The following is a 23823-nucleotide window of genomic DNA, read 5'->3' on the forward strand; positions in this document are numbered from 1 at the left end:
TAGTGAAAAGAGGAATGATTATTTGTGTAATGTGAATATGACTGAGGTGGCCAGCTTGTAACCTGCACTCATTTCTTTACACTGCTCATGCACAGACAAGCGTGCTGTTCCCAGCCAGGATATCAGGACAGAATCTAGTACTGATTTGGTTCTGTTGGTACACACCTGGCATCACCAAAAGTTTTAACTCAGCCAGTCACCTGATAACTTACAGCTATTTTGATCTACTTTTGTTTGATTTAGAGCTTAGAATTATATTGTTTCCACTTCCAGTTTTAGTGTTCTTGTTTTAGTTTTATGCTTTCTTATAATGAATGAATCACTGAGCAAGATATTACCTAAATAACAAAAATTTAGAACAAGCTTCCAGCTTTGTGTTGCCAATTACTATCTATATTAACTACTTTACCAACTAATCAGAGAAACACACAAACAGAAAAGTGATACTATTTTTCACATAACAAAATGGCAAATTTTAAAAATAGTAATAATCAGAGTTGACAATGATGAGAGTAAATATTAATTGGTACAGCTTTTCAGATTGATATTTGGCAAAAATATTTTAATCCAGTGATTCCATAACTAGGAATTGATCTCAATGAAATCATCAGGGATGCAAACTAGAACACAGGAATAAAACAAATCTTCAATGAGCTGTGTATAATGGTGAAATACCACAAACCACCTCAATAACAGGAATTAGATAATTTATTAAACTTCTATATATGGAGCTACTATTCAGCCATTCCTTGATTAAGAGCAAGAATATTAGGAATGGGAATACTCTCATTATAAAACATTAATGTAATTCAGTATAGAACATTACATTGTAGGAGACCAGAATATGCCACTCCAAAATATGCCTCTTTGGTATAAGAATTATTTTTAGCTTATTATTTTGAGAAACAACAGACACAGGGAACCTCTGAGAACAGTGTAAGTTACCCTTTCATAGAGAAATTTACATTTATATAGAAAATCTCTGTTTGCAAGGGTGTCTTCCTCTTAGTACCAGGAAGAAAAAGCTGACTCTAAATCACAAGAGATTCTTACCAATGGAGAAGGCACTGATTTAAACCTGCATAATAAATCTTACCCATGTTCACTGTATTTTTCATGGTCACCTTCTCATAACTTGCTTCCCTCAACTCTTATTCCTTTGTTTTAACTAAAGATATTATTTAAACCCAAATCCTAGCCACTTCCTTTGAGTTACTAATCCCGGAGTTTCTCCCATGTGTATATGAAATATACATGCTAATATACTTGTTTGTTTTTCTCTTGTTAGTCTTTTGTTACAGGAGCCCCAGCTCCTCAAGGATAGAAGGAAAATATACTTTTCCTCCTCTACAATATAAAATTAAATAAAATGAAGTCTGGTTGTTCTCAACTTCATTAACAAGACATTGATTTTCTTATAAAACTCCAATAGGATGTGACTTCCTGAGCAGTCATAAATTTTAGGTCAGCTTCCAAAAGAGACCAAGAAGAATGGGGAATTATTAGGATAATATGTTCAAACTGGACACATGTTCCTATCTCAGGTTCAAGTGACTTTTAATAACTGATTGTCTGCTATTGGGACTCGACCCCAGTTTTGACCAAGCCTCTGATTTGATCTATACCAGGGTTCACAATATGGAAAGAATGTGGTAAGGTGTACTGTTGTTACACTGGGCCACAAGCCTGGTAGATGGCTTCCATTAGAAGTTAGCAACATATCTGGTCACAGAAAAATTCAAGCTATTTTTCCAACCATGTTCCCAAATTATACCGTATTTAATTGTTTATTACAAAGAATTGCTCCCCAAATTAGTAGGTTTTACTAATTAGTTTCACACCCTTAATCACATTAAAAATATCCTAAAAGATTTTATTTAAGCCCAAATTGCTTTAAAATAGAATAATCTCAACATTGTAATTAACCAAATTTTACTATGTGAAACACACACCCAAAATATATGAACAAAGACATACGGAAAAACTCACATAAAAGAATCCAAGTGGTCCAGATATATACGGCATTTTCATTCCCAAGAGATATTTGACTTGTGAAGTCACGACATGGGTGGCAGCCCCAGTTGTCATCGCACTGATCACAGGTTCTGTAAGCAGGAATGTGGCACTACCCAGTTGTAGCACAAACATGGCCACCTAAGAGGACAAAGGAATATGAAACTTTCCAAGCTTCCTAGAAGGATTAATATCTGACACACTTTCATTTTCAATACACAGACATAGGGAACTGATGTGAAATGTGCTCCTTAAATTTTATATATTCAGTAGCTTGAGTTTTCTTGAGAACATTACTAGTTTCCAAGATTCCCCAGATGTTTTTGGGTACAATTACAAGTGCTTCAGTTAAAGTTAACACAGTTTTTTTCTGAATATTGACTTTTTTTCTCTTTTCCTAATAATATATGTTACAAAAAAAGAAATATGTTCAAATCAGTTAATATATGGGGTTCTGTGGGGAAAAATAAAATTTGCATTATCATATCTATAATTTTTAAAAAATCCAAAGGACATGATTCACTACTTTATACCCAGTAGGCTTAAAACTTCAAAAGCATTGAGGAGGAAAAGCCATTTCTTGAGTTTCTGCCAGGTTCTGAGAAATGGAAACCTACTGTTTTGACTAGATACTCCATCAAGTAGCTGTAAAGGGCAAATATTAATAGGAAAACATCAGGACTTATGTGTATATGGAGAAGAGCAAAAGACAGAAATAGGTTAAAGGAATATGTCTTAAGAAACCCAGGAATCAGTAGGAAAGTCATTCTTCTTAAACTTTTCCTTTCTGCTTCTAGCATCATGCTCAATTGCAAAACTATTTCATGGCCAGACAAAATAATCTCATCTGAGTAGAAGCTGTGCATTGAGCTCTGCTGGACAAAAGATGGCAGCAAAATTCAATTCTCTTTTCTCTACTAACTACTAACATTGCAATGATTAGTGCAGAGAAAGAACTTTTAGGAGATGGCCCACTCTTTGACTGAATGCATCCATGTAAACTCAGTCATAGAGATTTGTTGTTTTGAAAGTAACATTAAATTACATTAATGAGTATCCACACTGGAAAATGAACACAAAGTGGGTCACGCTGATATATCCTCTTAATGTGTTAATTATAATATTTACGTCAGGTCTTAAAATTCTTGTTGGAAAATAAGATTAACTATTAAAGAAATCAAAGGAAAGAATAGCAATGAGATCTCTTTCTATCAAAAGGTCACAGTGATAAATATAAGAAGTATAAAGTGCTATCTAAGTACCACCAGAGCATACATTGCAAAATATATCATTTCCATCATATCACAATGTCCCTTGGCCAAAAGCAGTAATACTCTAAACTTGTATTAGGGTGGAGTTTTCTGGGCTCAAATCTGAAAACTTAAGTTCTGATTCTGGCTCTACCACATCCTAGTTTTTGTGACTATAGAAAATCTGTTAAAAATTTCCAAGCCTCATGATCTATGAATAATTAGAATGATGTCTGCCCTATTGATATTGCAGAATTGTTGTAAAGTGAATGTGAAATAACATATGAAAGAGCTTTGAAACCTGTAAAATGTGCAACATATGTGATGTACCTTGAATGTCATAAGGTGCCATATATATTTACCCAGCATGGAAAACTAGCCACGAGATTTCAAAATGTAGAAAAGGTCACACCATATTTTCCACTTCTGGAGAACATGAACAAATTTATCAGTGCAGAAAGAAATGTATTTGAACTGTTTGCATCTATGTGTCAGTTTGTCAAATAGAAATGTCCCAAGGGAAATACCCAATCAATCAATAGTATAGGTACAGTTGGAACACACTGATTCATAGTCTGTTGATCTTCATCCTGAAAACACAATTAGTTAAGAAAAATACTGAACCAATTTTTCCCAAGTATCTTTCTACTAGTTAGTTGCAAATTATGACACTAACTCTTAAAGGCCATGAGGATGAATTAGCATATTATTGGGGTAAGATGAACTCCAGAGAGTTGGATTTTCATTTCAGCTAAATGCAGTATACAAGCAATCCAAATCTTTCAAATTGTGAAACCTGTTTGCATATATGGAATTTTATGCATACATGGAATGTTAGAAAGTTCTTATCTGTATGACAAGAAATCTTATTTTCATTTATTTTGAGAAGCAAACTCCTTTGGGAGGCCTCGTATAGATCATCACCATTTTATTTTCTGGTTTTTATTTGTTTCCTACCCAGCGTCTACTTAAAAGGGTTAATGATTTCTCATGCCTGAGAAACAAACATCACCTAACCTGAAGTGATACACCAACAACTTCCAGCTAACCACCATCTTCTAGTAGCAACTTCTTTATGTCATTTCCACAACCTGAAAGTTACAAATGGAAGGGTATGGGAAAAGTTCAAGATATAAAAAGAGTTCAGCCCTTTCAAATGTTCAAAATATATGTACCTACCTTACAATATAAATCAAAAAGATTTAAAACTTATCCAAAGACTCAAAGTATTTTTGTAATATTCTACTCGTAGTTTTATACTTTAAAAGAAAATCTTCCCAGCAACGAATAAATTCCTAAAATGGAGAATTCTTGACTTTGAAAGTTCAACAAGCCCCTTAAGACCTCATTTCTGATACAAAGTATTGTGTATGTAAAGGATGATTGCAAACATGTGAGATTTAGCTAAAGAGAAATTACTTTCTTCTGGATGACAACATTCTCCATAACCCAAAACAACAGCAGACATTTTAAGAAGGAAAAAGAGGAAGAAGAGGAGGGGGAGGGATAGGACAAGGAGGAGAGAGAAGAAGGAGAAATTTAAGAACTCCCCTTTCCCCAGCACCCAAATCTCAACAGTTTATTCACATCAAAATTAGGGATCTAGCATACAGAGGTTGAGGTACACAGGTTGAAGGCAGCAAGTACCTGTGCAACACAGGCTTTGTAAGAGGTGCCCACAGATGGAACTGTTGTTTCCAAGATTTTTCTGGAATTTAAGTATGTAAAATGAGGATCCTTCTAGAATATTTCACTTGGAGGCCTAGTGTTTAAATTTTATGCCAATGTTAAACAATTTTTAAGCTAATGACTTAATAAAGAACTACATCAACGCCTTTTACTAATAATAGGAATGATGATAATTCTAATCTGGCTAGCTAATTCCCAAAAACTTGCCCATGCAACATTTTATGAGAAAATAAATTTCTTACAATATATTTCAGCTGTTTGTAGTAATGTTGATGTTCTGGGCTAATGCTGAAAACCTCTGACACACATTATCAAGGTTCACTAGCATGATACTATTTGGTAATGCTTTTATAAACACCATATGTTCTATATAAATTGAATGTATGTCAGATTTCAGGCCATTTTCTGCAAGTGGCCTTCAAGTAGTGAAAAAAGAAAAGAGTGCATAGAAAATAGCTATACTACCCAAGTGGATGGAATATTGCATGCATTTCAGGTTTTGTCAGTTTGTCTGCAATCTGGCTCTCACATTATACCAAATCACTTATTTGTTTGTTCAGTGAATATTTATTGAATACCTACTAGGGGCAAGGCACAACACTGTTGCAGAATACAGAGATAAAGATATAGCTCACACTTTGAAAGAACTTATAAAGTGAGATGAAATGCTGATGTTGGGAGCAGGGAATGTTAACCAGGAGCATAAAGAACTGTAATGTAGGTGTTAATAGGGAGGTAAGGTCTAAGCTGTTTGAGTGGGAGCTAAAACCCTAAAAGCCCTTTGTTCTCTACTGAGTATAGTATGCAGGCTTGGGGAGAGAGCTAAATTGTTCGTGATAATAGGAGAACAACTGAGTACTGTGTAGGGATATGGCAGAAAAAACCTCTGTGTAACAAGAAAACATGAGAAAAAAATGTCAGGTGGATACCTATGAGGTTATGTGCTGTGGAATTCAGAATATAAAGCCCTTCTCCATACTATTCAGTAATAAAAAGGAATGGCCTATCAAGCCATGCAAAGACATGGATGAATCTTAAATGAATATTGTAAGCAAATGAAGACAGTCTGGAAAGGCCACATACTGCATGATTCCATTTATGTGACATTCTAGAAAAGGCAAAACTATAGAGACAGTAAGCAGATCAGTAGTTGCCAGGGGCTTAGGTGTTGGAAAGTATGTAAAAGGTGAAACATAGGGAACTTTTTAGGATGGTGAAATTATTCTGTATGATGCTATAATAGTGTATATATGACATTAAGCATTTGTCAAAACCCATGAACCTTAATGTGTGCAAATATTTAGAAAATCATTTGGAGGTCAGGAGACCCCAGGATGGAATGCAGAATGTGACAAAGAATCTAACCGATGACCAATGCTTCATTTACTCTCTATATATGTTTTGCCTTTTCTAGAGTGTCATTTAAATGGACTCATACAATGTACAGATTTTTAAGACTTGCTAAATGTATGAACAAACCTCACTGAAAGGAGTGCAGAAAATGTGCTCATGTGAATAACTCTGGAAATTGGTAAAGAATGTAAAACCAAAGGCAAAAAAGAAACACTGTACTTGAGTTGATAAAGTTATTTCCCATGGGAGTAGAGGTTAACAATTCTGAAACCACTATAAATATACACTGGAATTGAAAAATCAAGTAAATGGATGATAGACAGTGAGAGCCAGGTTTCTCACTATTGCATAAGTTATAGATAAGCAAGGGGAGAAGGCTAGAACGATCAGTATGGGAGGGATAAGAGTTGCAGACATCAGTAGGAAACCATGTTTAGTTTAACACAGATATAGATGGATACATTTAGAAATATATAGGTATGTTTACATACTTTTGTTGATATACACACATATATGTCCTTGCTGTGTCAGCTGAAATGGCTTAGAAGCCAACAACACCCCGGTGGCACACCTCACACCCAGATCTTAATCTCTAATACCATTGTACAATGAAAGAAACCAGATCTCCTTAGAAAAATGGCTGATTCTAGGACTAGGGTAGGAAATATACACTATGAGCCTGGATCATCTTGTAGTGCCAGAAAGTGAAAAAGAACTCCAAAATTAAATAACAAACAAACAAATAAGTGGGAGTATATTAAGGAGGGGCATAGAAGGCAACTGAAAAAAAGCTCCCAATGTTCAAAGCTGGAACAATCTGAAGAACAACATAAAGTAGTACTGAATTATAACCCAAAGGATAAAATAAATATGCTTGAATCCATACTGATATAAATGATTGATTAAATTTTAAAATGGGAGAGCTGGAAAACTACTGTTCAGAAGAATTCCAGTAATTTATGTAGATAATCCCCACTTTTTATCTTAACTCTCCTTTAACGTAACTCTCACATGTTAAGAGTAGGCTGTGCATATTGACTTTTTTCCAAAAAATGCAGTATGGAAAAGTGGAAAATAGAGTAACTTAGAGAAACCTAACAAACTAGCGCTAGTTCAACCAGGTGATCCAGGTTAACATTGAGTGATAAGTTATATTGATAGTCTATACTGTTAATAAGATGTGATGAGAATATCACTCTGTCTCTCTCATTTTCCTCCCCCAAACCCACAACCCCAGTTTAATCATAAGAAAAACATCAGACAAATCCCAATTGAGGGACATTCTAGAGAATACTGACCAGTAGTCCTCACAACTGTCAAGATCATCAAACACAAGAAAAGCCTCAGACATTTTCACAGTTAAGAAGAGCCTACCAGGAGACAAGACAACCAAATGTAATGTGGTATATATCAGATGGGATCCTAGAAAAAAAAATAACATTAGGTAAAATTTAAGGAAATCTGATTACCGTATATGGACTTTACTTAACAGCAATGTATCAATCTGATTCATTAGTTGTGACTAATGCACCATGGTAATGTAGATATTAATAATAGGGGAAACTGTGGGTGGGTGGGGTATGTGGCAACTGTGTGTACTAGCCTTGCAACTTTACTGAAAATCAAAAATTACTCTAAATCAAGGTTTGTTTTTTTTAAAAAAAGAAAGAAAAGAAAAGGAAACCTCCTCTACCTCTCTCACAGAAACTTCAGGTAAGTCTACATTTCTCCAACATGCATGTGTTGTTTAATATGAATTCCTGAGTTCTGCATACATGGGGACAGGGGAAAAGAGGAACTCCAGAAGCTCCAGGCAGCTGGGTTTAGAGGCATGATATGTGTAAATAACCACACCAAGATAAGTCTGTACACGTATAAAAGAGAGGAATAGAAAATGTGCCACTAGTTTTCAGAAGGAGAATGAAATACTGCTGAATAGGAATAAAAGTGTATCTTGACACTTAAGGAATACAAGAAGAAAGAAGTTATTAGAAAGCATTTCAGAAAGAGGGAAGAATATGAGTATAAAGCAGGACAGCATGGGATATGCTCAGAAGACACGGCGTTGTTAGTTTAGAAGAACAACTAGCCAAAAGGGAGTAATAAAAAATAAAGCAAGACATTTTGAAGTCCAAGTATGGAGCACCTTAAAAGTAGTGAAAAGAGAGTTTTCCAGGTGTGAGGGACATCACTCTTCCATACATTTATTAAACACTTAATTTTGCAAACAAGTGTGGCTCAAAACACTGGCTCAAAAATCAGAGCTGTGCTTTGGTAGGATCAATCTGATGATAAAATGTGAAACAACTAGCTGGTTTCAAAGGTTAGTATGAGAAGAGTAGCAAGAGGAAAAAGGACAAAAGCAGCTAAACTGGACATAGCAGGAATGGAGAACAGATATGAGACAAATATTGGATTATCCAGTAGGCAGACTTATCATATGCTTAGGAAACAAACACAAATTATGTTTTATTTGATGTTTTATTGTGGAATATATCAGAAAGTCACAGGGCTTAAGAATTATTTTATTTGGAATTGCATGTTTGAAGGCAGCCTCATAATCTTTTCAGTTCTCAGACTTTTCTAGAAAATAAAAAGCCTCTAAAGCAAGAGGCAGTGAGAATCAGAACTGCTAGGGATGGACAACAATTTGACTCTTCTGCCTTCCATTCTGCCCTAGCTAAAGAAAATGATAAAGATTTAAAATGGGGTGATTGGAGCATGATATTATTAGCCTTGGTGTGTGCATGTGTCTTCTTGTGGGGGATGGAGGGAGAAAATGATAAATTAGAAAAGGTAAAAATAAAATCTCAATTTAATTTTGGTTATTTGACATAGTGATACTACTAGCATTAAACTGATCTTATTCTTATACAAGTTATTCAACTCATGTTTATTCTGTACCAGCTGTTAGAATTATAGAGCTCGACAGTCTCTGTTATATAGAAACTAACTTGAATGTCTCCAGAGAGACATTCAAGATGGCAGAAAAGTAAGACGTGGAAATAACCTTCCTTCACACAAATACATCGGAAATACATGTACATGTGGAACACTCCTACAGAACACATATTGATGCTGGCAGAAGACCTCAGACTTCCCAAAAGGCAAGAAACTCCCCACATACCTGGGTAGGGCAAAAGAAAAAAGAAAAAAACAGAGACAAAAGAATAGGGATGGGACCTGTACCACTGGTAGAGAGCTGTGAAGGAGGAAAAGTTTCCACACACTATGAAGCCCATACACTGGCAGAGAAGGGGGATGGCAGGGGAGAAGCTTCGGAGCCACATAGGAGAGCACAACAACAGGGGTGCAGAGAGCAAAGCGGAGAGATTCCTGCACAGAGGATCAGTGCCAACCAGCACTCACCAGCCTGAGAACATTGTCTGCTCACCTGCCAGCCAGGACAGGTGGGGGCTGGGAGCTGAGGCTCAGGATTTGGAGGTCAGATCCCAGGGAGAAGACTGGGATTGGCTGCGTGAACACAGCCAGAAGGGGATTAGTGCACCACAGCTAGCCAGGACGTAGTCCGGGAAAAAGTCTGGACGTACCTAAGAGGCAAGAGACCATTGTTTCGGGGAGCACAAAGAGAGGGGATTCAGAGCATCGCCTAAAGAAGCTCCAGAGAGAGGTGCAAGTGGCGGTTATCAGCGCAGACACCAGAGACGGGCACGAAACGCTAAGGCTGCTTCTGCAGCCACCAAGAAGCCTGTGTGAAAGCACAGGTCACTATCCACACCTCCTCTCCCAGGAGGCTGTGGAGCCCGCCACTGCCAGCATCCCGTGATCCAGGGACAACTTCCCTGGGAGAATACACAGCACACCTCAGGCTGTTGCAACATCATGCCTGTCTCTGCCACCACAGGCTTGCCCCACATCCTGTACCCCTCCCTCCCCGCCGCTTAAGTGAGCCAGAGCCCCCTAATCAGCAGCTCCTTTAACCCCGTCCTGTTTGAGTGAAGAACAGATGCCCTCAGGTGACCTACATGCAGAAGCAGGGCCAAATCCAAAGTTGAACCCCAGGAGCTGTGTGAACAAAGAAGAGAAAGGGAAATCTCTCCCAGCAGCCTCATGAGCAGCAGATTAAATCTCCACAATCAACTTGATGTCCCTGCATCTGTGGAATAACTGAATAGACAATGAATCATGCCAAAATTGAGGTGGTGGACTTTGGGGGCAAAGATATATGTATTTTTTTCATTTTTCTCTTTTTGTGAATGTGTATGTATATGCTTCTTTGTGTGATTTTGTCTGTATAGCTTTGCTTTTACCATTTGTCCTAGGGTTCTGTCTGTCCTTTTTTTTTAGTATAGTTTTTAGCGCTTGTTATCATCGCTGGACTTGCTTTATGGTTTGGTTTCTCTCTTCTTTCTTTCTTTTTCTTTTTTTCTTTTTTTATTATGTTATGATTTTTTATTTTTAATAATTATTTTTTATTTAAATAACTTTATTGTTTCTTTCTTTCTTTTATTTTTCTCCCTTTTATTCTGAGCCGTGTGGCTGAGAGGGTCTCAGTGCTGCGGCCAGGTGTCAGGCCTGTGCCTCTGAGGTGGGAGAGCTGAGTTCAGGACACTGGTCCACCAGAGACCTCCTGGCTCCACATAATATCAAATGGTGAAAGCTCTCTGAGAGATCTCCATCTCAAGGCTAAGACCCAGCTCCACTGAACAACTAGCAAGCTACAGTGCTGGACACCCTATGTCAAACAACTAGCAAGACAGGAACACAACACCACCCATTAGCAGAGAAGCTACTTAAAATCATAACAAGGTCAGAGACAGCCCAAAACATACCACCAGACACAGTCCTGCCCACCAGAAAGAAGAGATCCAGCTTCATCCACCAGAACACAGGCACCAGTCCCCTCCACCAGGAAGCCTACACAACCCACTGAACCAGCATTAGCTGGTTTTTGGGCAGACACCAAAAACAACGGGAACTATGAACCTGGAAAAGGAAACCCCAAACACAGTATGTTAAGCAAAACGAGAAGACAGAGAAACACACAGCAGATGAAGGAGCAAGGTAAAAACACAACAGACCAAACAAATGAAGAGGAAGTAGGCAGTCTACTGGAAAAGGAATTCAGAGTAATGATAGTAAAGATGATCCAAAATCTTGGAAATAGAATGGAGAAAATACAAGAAATGTTTAACAAGGACCTAGAAGAACTAAAGAGCAAACAAACAATTATGAACAACACAATAAATGAAATTAAAAATTCTCTAGAAGGAATCAATAGCAGAATAAGTGAGGCAGAAGAACAGATAAGTGACCTGGAAGATAAAATAGTGGAAATAATTACCTCAGAGCAGAATAAAGAAAAAAGAATGATAAGAATTGAGGACACTCTCAGAGACCTCTGGGACAACATTCAATGCACCAACATTTGAATTATAGGGGTCCCAGAAGAAGAAGAGAAAAAGAAAGGCACTGAGAAAATATTTAAAGACATTATAGTTGAAAACTTCCCTAATATGTGAAAGGAAATAGTCAATCAAGTGCAGGAGGTGCAGAGAGTCCCATACAGGATAAATCCAAGGAGAAACACGTCAAGACACATATTAATCAAACTATCAAAAATTAAATACAAAGAATATATATTAAAAGCAGCAAGGGAAAAACAACAAAAAACACACAAGGGAATCCCCATAAGGTTAACAGCTGATCTTTCAGCAGAAACTCTGCAAGCCAGAAGGGAGTGGCAGGACATATTTAAAGTGATGAAAGGGAATAAACTACAACCAACATTATTCTAAACAGCAAGGATCTCATTCAGATTTGACAGAGAAATTAAAACATTTACAGATGAGCAAAAGCTAAGAGAATTCAGCACCACAAAACCAGCTTTATAATAAATGCTAAAGAAACTTCTCTAGGCAGGAAACACAAGAGAAGGAAAAGGCCTACAATAGCAATCACAAAAAAATTAATAAAATGGTAATAGGAACATACATATCGATAACTACCTTAAATGTAAATGGATGAAATGCTCCAACCAAAAGTCATAGACTGGCTGAATGGATACAAATACAAGATCCATATATATGCTGTCTACAAGAGACCAACTTCAGACCTAGAGACACATACAGACTGAAAGTAAGGGGATGAAAAAAGATATTCTATGCAGACAGTAAACAAAAGAAAACTAGAGTAGCAATTCTCATAACAGACAAAATAGACTTTAAAATAAAGGCTATTACAGGAGACAAAGAAGGACACTACATAATGATCAAGGGATCAATCCATGAAGAAGATATAACAATTGTAAATATTTATGCACCCAAAATAGGAGCACCTCAATACATAAGGCAAATGGTAAGAGACATAAAAGGGGAAATCAACAGTAACAAAATCATAGTATAAGGGATTTTAACACCCCACTTTCACCAATGGACAGATCATCCGAAATGAAAATAAATAAGGAAACACAGCTTTAAATGATACATTAAACAAGATGGACTTAATTGATAATTATAGGACATTCCATCCAAAAACAACAGAATACACTTTCTTCTCAAGTGCTCATGGAAGATTCTCCAGGATAGATCATATCCTGGGTCACAAATCAAGCCTTGGTAAATTTAAGATAATCAAAATCATATCAATTACCTTTTCTGATGACAACGCTATGAGACTACATATGAATTACAGGAAAAAAATATGTAAATAATACAAATGCATGGAGGCTAAACAATACACTACTTAATAACCAAGAGATCACTGAAGAAATCAAAGAGGAAATCAAAAAATATTTAGAAACAAATGACAATAAAAACACAATGACCCAAAACTATGGGATGTAGCAAAAGCAGTTCTAAGAGGGAAGTTTATAGCAATACAATCCTACCTCAAGAAACAAGAAACATCTTAAACAAAAAACCTAATGTTACATGTAAAGTAATTAGAGAAAGAAGAACAAGAAACCTCCAAAGTTAGCAGAAGGAAAGAAATCATAAGGATCAGATCAGAAATAAATGAAAAAGAAGTGAAGGAAACAATAGCAAAGATCAATAAAACTAAAATCTGGTTCTTTGAGAAGATAAACAAAATTGATAAACCATTAGCCAGAATCATAGAAAAAAACATAAAACGGGAGAAGGCTCAGATCAATAGAATTAGAAATGAAAAAGGAGAAGTAACAACTGACACTGCAGAAATACAAAGGATCATGAGAGATTATTACAAGGAACTATATGCCAATAAAATGGATAACCTGGAAGAAATGGAAAAATTCTTAGAAAACACAACCTTCTGACATTGAACCAGGAAGAAATACAAAGTATAAACATACCAATCACAAGCACTTAAACTGCGACTGTGATTAAAAAAAATTCCAACAAAAGCCCAGGACCAGACGGCTTCTCAGGCGAAATCATCAAATGTTTAGAGAAGAGTTAACGCCTATCCTTCTGAAAATCTTCCAAAATATAGCAGAGTGTGGGAAACTCCTAAATTCATACTATGAGGCCAACATCACCCTGATACCAAAACCAGACAAAGATGTCACAAAGAAAGGGAACTACAGGCTGATATCACTGATGAATATAGATGTAAAACTCCTCAACAAAAATACCAGCAAACAGCACATTAAAAGGATCATACATCACAATCAAGTGGGGTTTATCCCAGAAATGCAAGGATTCTTCAATATATACAAATCAATCAATGTGATATACCACTTTAAAAAATTGAAGGATAAAACCATATGATCATCTCAATAGATGCAGAAAAAGCTTTCAACAAAATTCAACACCCATTTATGATAAATACCCTTCAGAAAGTAGGCATAGAGGGAACCTACCTCAACATAATAAAGGCCATATATGACAAGCCCACAGCCAACATCTTTCTCAATGGTGAAAAACTGAAACCATTCCCTCTAAGATAAGGAACAAGACAAGGGTTCCCCTCTCACCACTATTATTCAACATAGTTTTGGAAGTTTTAGCCACAGAAATCACAGAAGAAAAAGGAATAAAAGGAATCCAAATTGGAAAAGAAGAAGTAAAGCTGTCACTGTTTGCAGGTAAAATTATACTCTACATACAGAATCATAAAGGCTCTACCAGAAAACTACTAGAGCTAATCAATGAATTTGGTAAATTAGCAGGTTACAAAATTAATGCACAGGAATCTCTTGCTTTCCTATACACTAGTGATGAAAAATCTGAAAGAGAAATTAACGAAACACTACCATTTACCACTGTAAAGAAAAGAATAAAATACCTAGGAATAAACCTACCTAAGGAGACAAAAGACCTGTATGCACACAACTCTAAGACACTGATGAAAAAATCTAAAGATGATACAAACAGATGGAGAGATATACCATGTTCTTGGATTGGAAGGATCAACATTGTGAAAATGACTATACTACCCAAAGCCGTCTACAGATTCAATTCCATCCCTATCAAACTACCACTGGCATTTTTCACAGAACTAGAACAAAAACTTTCCAAATTTGTATGCAAACACAAGAGAACCCAAATAGCCAAAGCAATCAAGGTAAAGAAAAATGGAGCTGGAGGAATCAGGCTCCTGGACTTCAGACTATACTACAAAGCTACAGTAATCAAGACAGTATGGTATTGGCAGAAAAACAGAAATATAGATCAATGGAAGAGAATAGAAAGGCCAGAGATAAGCCTACACACATATGGTCACCTTATTTTTGACAAAGGTGGCAAGAATATACAATGGAGAAAAGACAGCCTCTTCAATAAGTGATGCTGGGAAAACTGGACAGCTACATGTAAAAGAATGAAATTAGTACACTCTCTAATGCCATACACAAAAATAAACTCAAAATGGATTAAAGGCCTTAATGTAAGGCCAGACACTATAAAACTCTTAAAGGGAAACCTAGGCAGAACTCTCTATGACATAAATCACAGCAAGATCCTTTTTGACCCACCTCTTAGAGAAATGGAAATAAAAACACAAATAAACAAATGGGACCTAATGAAAACTTAAAAGCTTTTGCATCACAAAGGAAACCATAAACAGGATGAAAAGGCAACCCTCAGAATGGGAGAAAATATTTGCACATGAAGCAACTAACAAAGGATTAATCTCCAAAATTTACAAGCAGTTCATGCAGCTCAATATCAAAAATCTAACAATCCAAGCCAAAAATGGGCAGAAACCCTAAATAAACATTTTTCCAGAGAAGATTTACAGATTGCAAATAAACACATGAAATAATGCTCAACATCACTAATCATTAGAGAAATGCAAATCAAAACTACAATGAGGTATCACCTCACACCAGTCAGAATGGCCATCATCAAAAAATCTACAAACAATAAATGCTGGAGAGGGTGTGGAGAAAAGGGAACCATCTTCCACTGTTGGTGGGAATGTAAATTGATACAGCCACTATGGAGAACAGTATGGAGGTTCCTTAAAAAACTAAAAAATAGAACTACCATATGACTCAGCATTCCCACTACTTGGCATATACCCTGAGAAAGCCATAATTCAAAAAGTGTCATGTACCACAATGTTCATTGTAGCTCTATTTACAATAGCCAGGACATGGAAGCAACCTAAGTGTCCATCAACAGATGAATGGAAAAAGAAGATGTGGCACATATATACAATGGAATATTACTCAGCCATAGAAAGAAACGAAATTGAGTTATTTGTAGTGAGGTGGATGGACCTAGAGTCTGTCATACAGAGTGAAGTAAATCAGAAGGAGAAAAACAAATACCGTATGCTAACACATATATATGGAATCTAAGAAAAAAAAATGTCATGAAGAGCCTAGGGGCAGGACGGGAATAAAGATGCTGATGTAGAGAATGGACTTGAGGACATGGGGAGGGGGAAGGGTAACCTGGGACAAAGTCAGAGAGTGGCATGGACTTATATATACTACCAATTGTAAAATAGATAGGTAACAGGATGCAGCTGCTTAGCACAGGGAGATCAGCACAGTGCTATTCAACCACCGAGAGGGGAGGGTGGGAGGGAGATGCAAGAGGGAGGACATATGGTGATATATGTATATGTATAGCTGATTCACTTTGTCATAAAGCAGAAACTAACACACCATTGTAAAGCAATTATTCTCCAATAAAGATGTTAAAAAAAAAAGAATTCGTATTTTTAGCTATTGATTCTAAAAAAAAAAAAAGGAACTAACAGTCCATAAAGGAAGGTAAATACACGGAAAACATTTTCTTGTAGATTGAGAAGTCCTATAATGTAAGTTATGAGCAATGTCTCATAGAGGAAGTAAGGATAATCAGTTAAAACCATATTCAGAGATATCAGTGAAGGTTTGTCTGAGATGATTATATTTAAGCTGAGCCCTGAACGACATACTAGTGTTGTCATGTAAATGGTGTTAGAAAGGACCTTGAAGGTCTCAAGAATGGCAGGTACACAGTTGTACAGCCAAGTCCATTGCCCTACCAGACAAGTCATGCCTAGCACACAGGCTGCTGCTACTCTTAAGGAGAGAACTAGCACAATGCCTGGCTGGAGCAGGTGCTGGATTGAATTTCCTTGCTTCCTTTCTCAGTATTAGTTTAAAAAGCTGTGTAGCATAGCACTTAAGAGACTGTATACTTGAGTCCAACTCCTACCCACCAATTCCTAACTATGAGATTCTAAATAAGTCGCTTAACTTTCAATATGTTCATCAGTATATTGGGAAGTATAATATTATTTATTTCATAAAATGCTGATGGAGATCAAATATATGAATACATGCAGTAAGCTTAGAACAGAGTTTGGCACATAGTAGGATAATAAATATTATTACTGTTTTTAATATGTGGAATTTTCAATCTATAATTTTAAGGATGTTATAATCCTAAATTTATTAAGTGAATTTCTTCTTAGATTTGCCAGGTACAAACATAGCTGGAAAGATTTAGAGTAAACAGAATAATGGCTTCCTGTCTGTAATGGTTGTGAAATAGTAAAACGTCATCAAAAGCGACTTTAGATTGTCTTCCCCAGCATTACAAAAGAATAAATTCAATTTTTCTGGAAGGAGTAAGAATGATGTGTTGAATAAGCAGGTTAAATGAGTTAACATCTTAAATCCTTTCTATACTCATGATCTTATTATTTAGAAAATGCAAAAAAATATTTAGTGGAAAATCTCTTATTTGGTCTGCAGCTGTTTATTTATCATTTGTGAAGACGTAAGACTATGTGTTTCCAGAATGTACCAGTATGATAATAAAAGGCTCTGTCAGTAAACACCCCCACCTATGCCACCCCATGTTTGTGCAACTGTTGAACAAAGGAGCCATATATCCCCACATCCTCCAGGGCAGAAATCTTGTCCTGTGGTTGCTTCAGAAAAGTAAAGCTTGGGGAAATTTCCAAAGGTAAATGGATGGGGGACAATCCCAGACTCCTCTAAGTTCTTGGGAAAAGGAATGGGCAAAGTGCCCATTATGGAGAATAATAAGAGCTACAGGGAAAAGAGAACAATGGTTTTTAAAGTGCCATAATTTTTTTTTTTTTTTTTTTTCTGTTCGTGGGCCTCTCACTGTTGTGGCCTCTCCCGTTGCAGAGCACAGGCTCCGGACACGCAGGATCAGGGGCCATGGCTCACAGGCCTAGCCGCTCCACGGCATGTGGGATCTTCTTGGACCGGGGCACGACCCCGTGTCCTCTGCATCGGCAGGCAGACTCTCAACCACTACGCCACCAGGGAAGCCCAAAGTGCCATAATTTTTAATGAGGGTTTGTTTCCCCAACAAAAATGCTTATTGATACTGTCATTTTAAATGGTTCTACCTTGCCTCGAAATTAACACCTCATTGCTATAAGCAAGTAATCAATTCCTCTCTTGGCTGCTACCGTTTTTTGGCTAGAAAATGTTTCCTTGTGTTGAAAAGTAAGAATAATAGTACAAACTTACATCAGTAACATTAGCGTTTCTTTGTAAAATGAGACATTTAAAGTATCTTATAAATAGATGACATAAATGGAAATTAAAATATTCCCAGAGCAGTCAGTTCAGTCACAATCAGATAGTGCATGAGTTCTACTCACAGAGGTCCCTACTGTGTTACAAAACCATTACAATAAAACTAGAAAATCAACAACAATAAAGTTATGCAGAGGGAAAGAAACCAGACAAAAATAATACAATGGATAATTTTTATAAATCTCTAGAAAATATAAATTAATCGATAGTTCTTAGTGGTTGATGAGAAGGGGGTTTCCTAAAGGAATGAGAAGAAGGTCAAGTGTCAGGGGAATAATTTAAGGGAGTGACAGATGTTTTCATTATATTGATTGTTGTGATGGTTTCATGGGTATGTCCATATGTCAAAACTTACTCCAAATATGTGGAATTTATACTTAGATAAAGATGTTTTTAAAGAGCCCATAATGCAATCTACAACATAGAAACATATCACATTACATCACTGTGGTGTAAAAGTACACTTTATACTAGCAACATAAAAGAAATAGTAAGGGAGAAGAGAAATAGGAATGATTTATTTTACATGAATGACAATGAATGAGAGGCATTTGAATGCATTATGACTCACATATGTACAGTTTACCTAAAAGGTGATCAAACCACTACAAGGCAACGTCTGTTTACTTTGATAAAGGCAACCTACAGTAATGAATGCACCATTTTTTAATGCAAGAAAGATCAAGTAGACAAAAATAATAATAATATTAAAGATGTAACAACATAATCAGTAAGGTAGACATTAAGAGACACATTTTCCCCCAAGTGCTCATGAAACATTCACAAAAATTTATTATATATTAGGTTATAAGGAAAAAGTTAGTAAATTAGAAAATGTAGAGCTATTACAAATAATAATCTCTGACCACAATGCAACAACAGTAGAAATTATAGACAAAATTGAAAAAAAAACCTCATTCTTTTGGAAATTTAAAACCATTTTCCTAAATAATCGTTGGGTGAATGGAGAAATATGAACTGAAATCACAAAATTTCTAAAAAATATCAATATTGAAACACAATCATAATGTATAGAAAATATTTCAAGAAATGAGCAGAGGAAAATTCATAGTCCTAAATATTTTTATAAATAAAAATTTTTTAACTTATAATAAATAAATTGAATTCCTAGCTCAAAAACTAGAAAAATAATAAACTAAAATATAGCAAAAGGAAGGAAATAATAAAGATAAAAGCAGAGATACCAATAGAAATAAAAAGATCTACTATTTCAAAATTCTGTTATTTAAAAAAAATAAAGAATTAGCCAAATAGACAAACCACCAGCTAATTTGTTCATGAAAAAAGGATAAAAGCACAAATATAAAAATAAGAAATGACAAAGGGGAAAAATGATTAAAATAAGAGATTATTTAAAAATCATAAGAAATTAAAGACCTACATACAAATGAATTTGAAAAGCTGCACGAAAAGGATAATTTTCTACAGAAAATTTCTAGCAAAATTTCAATTGCCAAATTTGACAAATTAGAGATAGAATGCTTAAACTGATCAATTTTTGTAGAAGAAATAGAGTACATTATCAAAGTCACCCCAAAGAGCACCAGGGATCAAATGATTTCAATGGGAGATTCTTTAAAGGAGGATTCTCCAAAACCTTCAAAGACTAGATGTTCCAAAAGTGTGATACATTGCTTAAGAGCATTGGAAAAGAATGTTAAGAAGAAAGAAAAGCATTGATAACTAGATCTGATAGAGATAGTACAAAAACGAAAACTATACACCAATACCAGTGAAGAAGAATTATACAAAAGTACTAAATAATTTAATAAACAGAATCCAAACCACAATAAAAATAAAATAGAGGTGTGGCCAAGATAGTGGAGTAGGAAAACCCTGAACTCATCTCCTCCTATGGGCACACTAATATTACAAGTATTTACAGAGCAACTATCTATGAGAACAACCTGAAGAGTAGCAGAAATGATGTTCCACAAACAGAGATATAAAAAGGAAACCACAATGAGATGGGTAGAAGGGGCAGAGATGCAGTACAGTCAGGAACCACACCCTAGGTAGGCAACTCACGAATGGGAGGACAATCACAACTGCATGGGTTCTCCCCAAGAAGTGATGGGTCCTAGTCACACATCAGTCTCCCAAGCCTGGGGGTTCTACACCAAGAAAATGAGCTCCCATAATGTCTGGCTTTAAAGACTCCTTTAAAGGAGGACTTGCATACAGGAGATCCCAGAGAGTTGTAGGAGCAGAAACTCTCTTCTTGAAGAGTGTTTGTGAAGTCTCAGTTGTTCCAAGTCCCAGCATGAAGGCAGTGATTTAAAATGAACCTGGGTCAGATCCAACTGCTGATCTTTGAATGTCTCCAGAGAGGCAGGAGGTAACTGGGGACATAGATGCTGGGGTCAGCTAGTTTTTGGAGGTTGTTCTACCACAAGGACACTGGTGCTAGCAAGTGACATTTTGAAATCCTCCCTCTAGTCTACTAGTCCTGAAGGCATACTTATCCACCAGTGGGCCGGCACCATCCTGGGCCCATGATAGCTAGCCACCTGGGGATGCCTAACCGTGACACTGAACCACCCCAGGATCTCCCAAACTTCATGGTCAGCTATCCCACAACCACTACATGAAGCATGCTCTTAAAACAACCAGGCCAGTGGCTAGGCCCACATATGCCCTAAAAGGGCCCACACAGCCCATATAGGAGGAAACCTTCAATCATATAGCTCTGGTGACCAGAGAGGAGTGTGCTGCTGAGCTCCACATGAAGTCTCCTACATAGTCACTTCTCTAAGATACAGAAACATAAATGACCTATTAGACAGAAAGAAACACAGAGATTTGGGCAAAATGAGGAGACAGAAGAATATGTTCCAAACAAAGGAGTAAGAAAAAAGCCCAGAAAAAGAAATAAACAAAGTGGAGATAAGCAATCACTTGATAAAGAGTTCAAGGTAATGATCACAAACATGCTCAACGACCTTAGGAGAAGAATGGATGAACACAGTCAGAATTTTAACAAAGAGTTGGGAAATATAAAGATAACCAAAAAGAGATGAATAATAAAATTAATGAAAAATACACACACACAAAAATCAACAGAATATTAGATGGTACCAAAGAAATGAATCAGTGAACTGGAAGACAGGTTAGGAGAAATCACTCAAGGCAGACGGAGAAAAGAAAAAAAGGAATTTTAAAATAAGGATAGTTGAAGAGACTGCTGAGACAACATTGGGACAACATCAAGCAAAGTAACATTAGCATTATAGAGATTCCAGAAGAATAGAGAGAGAAAGGGGCAGAGAACTTATTTGAAGAAATAAATAAATTAGAAAATTTCCTAATCTGGGAAAGGAAACAGAAATCCAGGTCCACGAAGCACAGAGAGCTCCAAACAAGATGAACACTAAGAGGTTCACATTAAAACACATTATAATTAAAATGTCAAAACTTAAAGAAAGAATTTTAAAAGCAGCAAGAGAAAAGCAACTAGTTATATACAAGGGAACTACCATAGAGCTATCAGCTGACTTTTCAGCAGAAGTTTTACAGTCCAGAAGGTAGTGGCATGACATATTCAAAATAATGAAAGGAAAAAAAAATCTATGACCAAGAATACTTTATCCACCAAGGATATTTTTCAGATTTGAAGGAGAGGTGAAGGGTTTTACAGACAAGCAAAAGCTAAAAGAGTTCAGTACCATTAAACTGGCTTTAAAAGAAATGATAAAGAGACTTCTCTAAGTGGAAAAGAGAAGGGCACAACTAGAACTAAGAAAAATCACAAAAGTAAAGTCTTATTGGTAAAGATAAACATATAGTAAAGATAAACATATAGTAAAGACAGAAGATCAACCACTTATGAAGCTATCAGAAAGGTTAAAAGACAAAAGTAGTAAAATCCTCTATATCCACAATAAGTAGTTAAGAGATACACAAAACAAAAATATGCAAAATAAGATTTCAAAGAAATTAAGTGGGGGGGGATGAGTAAAAATGCAAGGTTCTTCAAATTCATTTGAACTTAAGAGATCATTAACTTGTTATATATGAACTTCATGGTAACTACAAAACAAAAACTTATAATATATACACACAATAAAGGAGAAAGGAATACAAGAATAACACTAAATATAGTCATCAAATAACAAGGGAAGAGAACAAAAGAAGAATACAGAAAAAAAAAGCTACAAAAATAATCAGAAAACAATTAACAAAATTGCAATAAGTAGATAACTATCAATAATTATTTTAAAAGTTAATAGACTAAATGTTGCAGTCAAAAACCCACTTCACAGAGTGGCTGAATGGATTAGAAAAAAACAAGACTCATATATATGCTGCCTACAAAAGACTTTTCAGAAATAAAGACACTCACAAACTGAAAGTGAGGAAATGAAATGAGGAAATGAAAGTAAGCAAATGAAAACGAAAAGAAAGGTGAGGTAGCAATATTTATATGAGACAAAATAGACTTTAAAACAAAGACTGTAATAAGTCACAAAGAAGGAAATTACATAATGATAAAGGGACCAATCCAATGAGAAGATATAACAACTTTAAATATATATGCACCTAACATAGAAGCACCTAAATACATAAAGCAAATATTAACAGAAATAGAGAAATTAACAGTAACTCAATAATAGTGACAGACCTTAACAACCCACTTACATCAATAGACAGATCATTCAAACAGAAAATCAATAAGGAAAACTGGCCTTAGATGACATATTAGACCAGATAAACTTAATAGATACACAGAGAACATTCCATCCAAAAGCAGCAGAATACACCTTCTTTTCAAGTGCACATGGAACATTCTCCAGAATAGATCACGTGCTAGACCACAAAACATGTCTCACTCAACTTAAGAAGATTCAAATCATATCAAACAGCTTTTCCGGCCACAATGTCATGAGATCAGAAATCAACAAGAAAAAAAATGCAAAACCACAAACACGTGGAGGCTAAACAATATGCTACTAAAAAACAAATTGATCACTGAGAAAATAAAAGAGGCAACCAAAAAATACCTGGACATAAAAAGGAAAAACAATGATCCAAAATCCATGGAATACCACAAAAGTAACTTTAAGAGGGAAGTTTATAGTGATAAAATCCTACTTCAGGAAACAAGGAAAATCTCAAAAACAATCTAATCTACACATAAAGGATGTAGAAAAAGAAGAACAAGCATAACTCAAAGTTAGTAGAAAGGAAAAAATTCATAAAGATCAGAGCAGAAATAAATGAAACAAGATAAACAAAATTGGGACAAACCTTTAGCCAGATTCACCAAGAAAAAAAGAGAGAGGGCCTAATTAAATAAAATAAATAGAAATAAAAGAGAAGATACAACCAACACCACAGAAATACAAGAGGTCATAGGAAATTACTATGAACAATTATATGCCCATAAAATGGACAACCTAGAAGAAATCAATAAATTCTCAAAAAGTTCAATCTACCAACTCTGAATAAGGAAGAAATATAAAATATGAACTGACCAATTACCAATAATGAAATTGAATCAGTAATTAAAACAAAAAAACAAATAAAAGTCCAGGA

The 23823-nt window shown here is 35.8% G+C and overlaps 1 protein-coding gene across 1 annotated transcript in view; it reads right to left on the reverse strand.

Annotated features, from left to right (window-relative positions):
• The window catches only part of SLC26A7 (solute carrier family 26 member 7), a 186297-nt gene that overhangs the window by 101355 nt on the left and 61119 nt on the right, over positions 1 to 23823 (reverse strand). The window contains exon 4 of the mRNA XM_022584546.2: positions 1990 to 2154. Within this exon, the coding sequence (XP_022440254.2) occupies positions 1990 to 2154 (165 nt within the window). The remainder of the gene's footprint in view (positions 1 to 1989; positions 2155 to 23823) is intronic.

The sequence above is a fragment of the Delphinapterus leucas genome, chromosome 17 (assembly GCF_059928025.1).
Source record: "Delphinapterus leucas isolate spDelLeu-1000000601 "Yukka" chromosome 17, BTC_Dleu_Yukka2, whole genome shotgun sequence".
NCBI classification, from domain to species: Eukaryota; Metazoa; Chordata; class Mammalia; order Artiodactyla; family Monodontidae; genus Delphinapterus; species Delphinapterus leucas.